At 43.4% G+C, this 6,384-nt stretch overlaps 1 protein-coding gene across 2 annotated transcripts; it reads left to right on the top strand.

Annotated features, from left to right (window-relative positions):
• Nucleotides 1-891: 891 nt before the first annotated feature.
• LOC147641137 (uncharacterized) lies at nucleotides 892-3,927 on the top strand. 2 transcript variants are annotated; one of them, XM_086818568.1, is made up of 5 exons: nucleotides 995-1,802; nucleotides 1,920-2,864; nucleotides 2,954-3,178; nucleotides 3,280-3,388; nucleotides 3,496-3,927. In XM_086818568.1, the coding sequence occupies exons 1-5, from the start codon at nucleotides 1,227-1,229 to the stop codon at nucleotides 3,609-3,611; spliced, it is 1,971 nt and encodes a 656-aa protein (XP_086674694.1). In that variant the 5' UTR covers nucleotides 995-1,226; the 3' UTR covers nucleotides 3,612-3,927. The 2 variants fall into 2 exon arrangements, with proteins under 2 accessions (XP_086674688.1, XP_086674694.1); XM_086818562.1 differs by having other exon boundaries at nucleotides 892-2,864.
• Nucleotides 3,928-6,384: the final 2,457 nt, after the last annotated feature.

Raw genomic sequence — 6,384 nt, 5'->3', positions numbered from 1 at the left:
ATAAACCTATGAATAATGGACAGCAGTGCTCACAAAAAACGATTTTTTAAGCAAGTGAAAAAACCCCCTACTTCTAATTCAAGCCGAGATTTCTATTATAGGCTGGTTTGCACGCAATGGTGATGTCAAAAGCACCAAATTCTACACCAAACTGCCAGTAAGTGTAGACTATTAGGAGAGTAGCATCAAATTTTTGGAAAAGGTGCCATATCATGACGTAAGTGCCTTTTGCAAACCCAAAAAGTTGAGAGCGACTTGTAGCTAGTGCACACATTTCAATACCTTGTCAGATCCATTTTTTTATAACTTGCGACGACAGTTTCTTGTCAAGTACACATTTAATGAGGGTATCTTTTAAAAAAATTCTAGAGAGAGAAAATACGAGTTTGTGAATTTCTTACAAGGCCCTAGAAATGACCTCCAAAATTTCCTAAGGGAGGTCTTGCAACGGCTAGAACTTGGGTATATAGTATACACTATAAATATTTTATATCCTAATTTAAAGTAAAGACATACTCATACATAACCCTTGAAAAAAAAGGAAAAACTTTTGTCCTACCCTGAATATCAAGTTTTAGGATTAAATTTTCTCTTTTTGTGAAAAAGGATTAGACAAATTTTTTTTCCTTTGGGTGCAAAGTTTGCCTTGATAAAATACACTAAAGGGCGGTTTTTCCTGAGCACTGATGGACGGTCAAGATGCCCACTCTATGGGTGGCTGTACTCGAAAAGGCCCACTCTATGGGTGGCTGTACTCGAAAAGGCACACAACGGGTGTTGGTTCGCTTTTGGCTACGTGCAATGCCAGGTAGGCTACACGCTCCTGTACGTCACGGGGCGGGAGAGCCAAATTTAGCGGCGCTTTTAGTCTGTGTTTCTTTCCTGGCAGGACGCGATCTTGTCGTGCGATGCAAGATAATTTGCTGCTTTTGGTTTTGGTAATTTAACTTTATTATTATTTTCTCCTTTTCTGCAGGAACTGCTGTAACCGTGTAGGCTAAAGCTTTCTGCTGCAGCAGCTGTAGCCTTCATCTTCTGCAAACCCTAATTTCTGCAAATCCTAACCTTCATTTCCAAGCAAACCCTAAATCGCGTTCGCAGTATGGTGGTGGTGATTTGAAACCCTAGCAGTCCTTTATCGGACCATTATCATTCCGCAACCATGGACAGCAGAAGCAGGTGGTCCAGTACATCATCATCGTCATCCTCAACATCTTCCGGACGAAATGGCGGCAGCCGAAACGGCTCTCAGCAGAGACGCTCATGTAACAACAATCCTCGTCGGAGATATCGGAATTCGGGCAGCAGCGGTGTCTATGGAGCCGGAGGGCGGAGCAGCGGTGGAGCCGGACGTCCAAGCAGCGACAGCGGCAGGCTTAGTGATCTTCATTCCCGTCAGCAGAAAGGGCAGCCGCAGCAACGGAATGATTGCGTCGAAGCAGCCGGATGAGAGAGTTCCGGCGGCCTTCGTCGAAGTGACGCACGCTCCGCCTCGGTTCCTGGTTCCGTCGTCGACGAGGACGGAGAGCCTAGCGGTCAGGGATTTTGCTGTCAAATCAAGCGCGTTTGGTGACAATCCGGAAGTCTTACATGACTCCGGCCGGGCAAAGGTCGATCATTACACTGCAGTGCATCAGATTTCCTCGAATTCTGTCCATAAATCAAGCACCGAGTGCACTCAGGGTCTTGCACAGAACGCCTTTGCAGAACCAGGGCGCAAATGTACAGAGACTAATGGAAGAAGAACGACAAGCAGAGGGAATAATAGCTTTTCGGATAGCGACGATCACCGTTATCAAGAGGTAATTAGAGTAGAGCCTAGGGGAACACGTAGTTATGATAATCATATAGTAAGAAACAGTACTAGAAGGCATAATTCATGTAGAAAGGATGTGTGCCATGATGAAACTGGGATGCAGAATTCATGTAGAACGGAGGACGTTGGGCATACACCGGATGTGTGCTATACTTCTGAAGTTGGCCGCACTTCTGAGGTGTGTCGTACTCCTCTTGGCAAAGGGCCAGGTCCAGGGGGGACCTTGTCTAATTGGCTCAGAGTGGTCAAGGCAGAGGTAGATTGCAGTACATCAGTCGGCGTTGAAGAAAGCTGGCCTCCTTTGTTGGCCTGCAGGATGACAGGAAGAGCCTCTGGTTTCCATGGAAACACGAAGAGCCAAGTCAAGTCCTTCGCTAGTATGGCCACATCATACAGCAGCAGCCAAGATATGGTGCTCTCCAGTTGCTATGCAAACATGGAGAATCAAGTTAAATCATCTACCAGGACATATGTCAGCCAAGATAAGGTGCTTTTGGGCTCCCATGCAAACATGGAGAACCAAGTGAAGTCATCTACATCAGATGGCAGCCAGGAGGTGCTCCTTGATGAGCAGTGCTGGCCCTCTCTAAAGAATTCGTGTGGCCTAAGTGACCTAGATGATGATCACAGAAATGTTAAGAAGAACAGAACTTTGCAGCCCCTTAGGAGCAGTAATTTCCACACTCAGCCTGGCTCAATTAGTTTTATTGAAGAGCAGAGGAGGAAAGTCCAACAAGCTGCACATGGAGACCCTGCCAAAATGGGGAATCCTGAAAGTGATCTGCACATACCTCCTATGTTACTCATGCTCAACAAAGATTTTATTGTCACTTCTCCGCTGAAGGAGAATTTGCTGCTCACACTTGCTCTAATGGGGAAGCGTCCAGCAGCAGAGGCTCAGAGCCAGTCGTCAGAAGGAGAGATGAGGCGACAGATTCTGGTTGGGCAGTTCAAGGCATTTTCTTCGTTTTTACACTTTGTGTTGGGACGAGATGCGACAAGGGTTCGCAGTGAGAGCAATGCTGGTGGCACCTCCACCATCTCTGAGGTGATTCTCTTTATAACTGAAGCTGGACTGCCTCTGCCTTCATGTATATGTTCCCATTTTGCTCAACAATTGATTGTATTTGATTGCAGTCACTCTCTGTAGAGTACTTTGTAAGGAGGTTTCAAGCCAGAGAGATTGTCACTGAGATGGAGGTGGAATACCGTGCATTCAACTGGAAGAAGGTGGACTACATATGCACCCTGTACGGACAACGAGTTGGAGTTTCCGTCACCCGGGCTATGTCCTTTCCAGATCCCAAGGATTTCTCTACTCAAACGGCTTACAGGCTTTTATACAAGAAGCTGTTTGGTTTGGTAAGTAATCATACATTTAGGTAGCCTTTCTAAATATTGAATTATGACAGTTGCAAAACAGATTATAAGTCGTTGAGGAATGTGTTTTCTTTGATGTGCAGGTGGTTGCAAGGCATGGGGTTTCCAAGCGCCATAGTTTCTCTCAATGCATATTGCATGTCTGGTGTGAAACTCAAGAGACAGCAAGCATTATGCAACGAGAATATGATGGTATATCCCGCTTTCTAACGGCCTTGTTGATCATATCAGTCAACACTTATCTGAGTATGATGGTTTGCTTGGGCAAAGTCTTAACAAGAAGTGTGGATTTCTTACAGGAGTGTCTCGAGAGTTGGATATAACAGATGATGTGATAATGGTGCTGACTGTGGCTGAAGGGTGGCACGCACGCCCTATCTTTTATGAATCCATCTTAAAAAATGTTTCAGCTTGAGGTGGTTCTTACTTGTAGGTGCCCTTGTATATAGCAAGCAGGTTGTCACTTTGATAGCCAAAACTAGAAGTCAGGTACATTTCTTTGTAGACTTTGTAGTCACTGCTGTTACTTCCATGACAAGTTTTTGTACAGCCAAAACAAGTTGATAGCCAAAATTAGAAGTCAGGTGCTTTTCTTTGTATAGTTTGTTGTCACTGCTGTTACTTCCATGACAAGTTTTTGTACAGCCAAAACAAGTTTGGGTCCCTGTTATTATCATTACTAAACTTGTAGTGGATATATGGATGTAATTATATAATTGTTGTTTCTGTTTGTCTGAGATCTCTCTCTCTCTCTCTCTCTCTCTCTCTCTCCATATGAAAACGTCAATTATAAAAGTCAAATCATTCGCGCGCGCACGCGTGTGTGTTCCATGTGAAGATGCTCCATTTGAGGGGAGCAAGTGTTCCATGTGAAGATGCTCTATTTACGATAACTGCCTTGCAATGACCTTGAACCTGATGTTGCGGCATCCAGTGGGCATGCGTAGGGACAAGCCATTGCTGCCCTTGCCCCGTGTGGGAACTAGGAGTCCCACCTACACCCTCACATACGGGATTCCTTTAAAAAAAAGGCTCTTTTTTTTTCCATTTAAAACAAAATTAAACGAATTCTACTCTCTCTCTCTCTCTCTCTCTCTCTCTCTCTCTCACTCTCACACACACACACACACACACACACACATATAAATATGCGCTATTTATGACACACACAAGAACCATTGTATATGTACTCTCTCCTCCGGCTCTTTTTTTTGGGGAGGGGAGCAATAAAGTATATATATTAACTATTGAAAGTCAAACCAACAACATATATCACACCCACACGCGACTTTCTCACAACCTCTACTACCCCACATCCACACTATACTCCTTTTTGATCTCGTTCAGAATTTTACGAAGGAAATCCCATCTATCATTTTCACATAAAAAATTGGATTGATCCCAAGAGATCTAATATCCCAGTAGTAAACAAGCCTCCATCATCGGGGAGACTATTTCTCTAGTAGTCCTCCGTGTTTTGACCACACCTTAAGAGTAGGTCTTGTGCCAACCGGGTTCTCAATAAAAGCCAGGAATGTGTGATCCACTTGCTTTTCCTTATGGCACCATCTCTGTGTTTTGGGCCCAAATCTAGGGGGCCTTTTCTTCTCAATCGAGCATCTAACCTGTAGCCAGCAAGTCCACATTAGGGAGCAACCCCAACTATGCCAATATAAAGGGGACATCATTATGAGATATTCCTCTGTACCTTGTTTTGAATCAGCACATTCAACTCCACAGACCAGATTTTATTTACATTACAGAAAGACCAACACATGCAAATGCATTTATACATCACCTCAGAATCCTGCAGTCATGTACAGTAGTCTTCAAAAACACTGTCATTTCTACTAGTCCAAATTTCCCACAAGATGCAAGCTCTAGGAATATTAAAAACTAGTCCACTGCATTCATCATTAATTGCCCATTTCCCAAGAAGCCAATCCTCCCAAAAAAATTACTAATTTAATCTCTTTTGTATCCACCTCGTCATTTTGTCCCAAGTGCTTCTTAGGGTAGAGTAGTCCGGAAATAGATGCTTACCACTCTCTAGAGAAGACCTGTATCTAGGGCATACACCACTACTCATGTTTCTTTTCTTCATCTTATACCCCATAGGAAGTGCCCACATATAAACCTTCCACAAAAAAACCTGAAATTTTTTAGGCATCTGAGGGTTCCATAGCACATGCCATCTCTTTTTCCAACTTGCCACACTCCACTTTACATTCCATATTTTATTACAATACATAACATTAGCATCTCCCTTCCTCATGAGAGCATAAATGTCTTTAGTTTTTCCATCCTTCAGTTTGACACCATTAGACTATGCCCAATCCTTGATCTAGACTGAAATATATGTGGCTATATAACATAACTCACTCTACCAGCAACTCCAACACCTACATCATCAAGTCTCTCTCTTTTCTAGTTAGCTGAAACTCTAGGGATAATGCATTTAACTCTTTCCATCCAATAGCATTACTGTCCCAACAATTAGCTAGGTGTCTAATACCTTTGTTTATTAAGGCAAACTTGTGAGTCCACCATAACCCAAGTGACAACATGGAATTCCCAGATACTCTCCCTCCACCATAACCCAAGTGACAACATGGAATTCATAGATACTCTCCCTCCACCATCTCAGACCAAAAGGCTCAGATTCTTTTTCCAGCTGTTGGCAAAGCATTTTACAAAAACCAGAGCATGTAATTTTCAGAGGAGTAGATGAAAACAATTTGTCTGTTTCCCCATTTCCCTCTGGCCAAGATCTCAGTCAGTTCCACCATCTCTCTTATCATCAAGGACCAAGTGGAGGATTGAGAGAGCATCCTAGGTAGCATCAAGCTACTTCTAGCTTCACAATGGGTGGGCAGATGTATGATACCAATGCCTCCTTCATTTTTGGGCACTACTGATACCAATGCCTCCTTCATTTTTGGGCACTACCAATTTCTCCTAAGCCAACCATGCAGGAACTCTTTTCTTACCTACATCATTTCTCCATAGGAAATCCCTGATAGGACCAATAATCTCCTTCCAGTGACACTTCCCAAATTTAAGCACTGGACTTAGAAACATAACATAGGCATTCAACACTAAGTTGCATAAATCGATTCTGATATGAAAGGGTACTCTCAGACCTTCCCACTTCTTTAATTTCTCAACAAACCTGTTGATGGACCACA

This window comes from Cibotium barometz, chromosome 2, assembly GCF_041138505.1.
Source record: "Cibotium barometz isolate CiBa-2024 chromosome 2, ASM4113850v1, whole genome shotgun sequence".
NCBI classification, from domain to species: domain Eukaryota; kingdom Viridiplantae; phylum Streptophyta; class Polypodiopsida; order Cyatheales; family Cibotiaceae; genus Cibotium; species Cibotium barometz.
The sequence above is the reverse complement of the archived record's forward strand: the minus strand, read 5'-3'. Positions and strand labels throughout refer to the sequence as shown.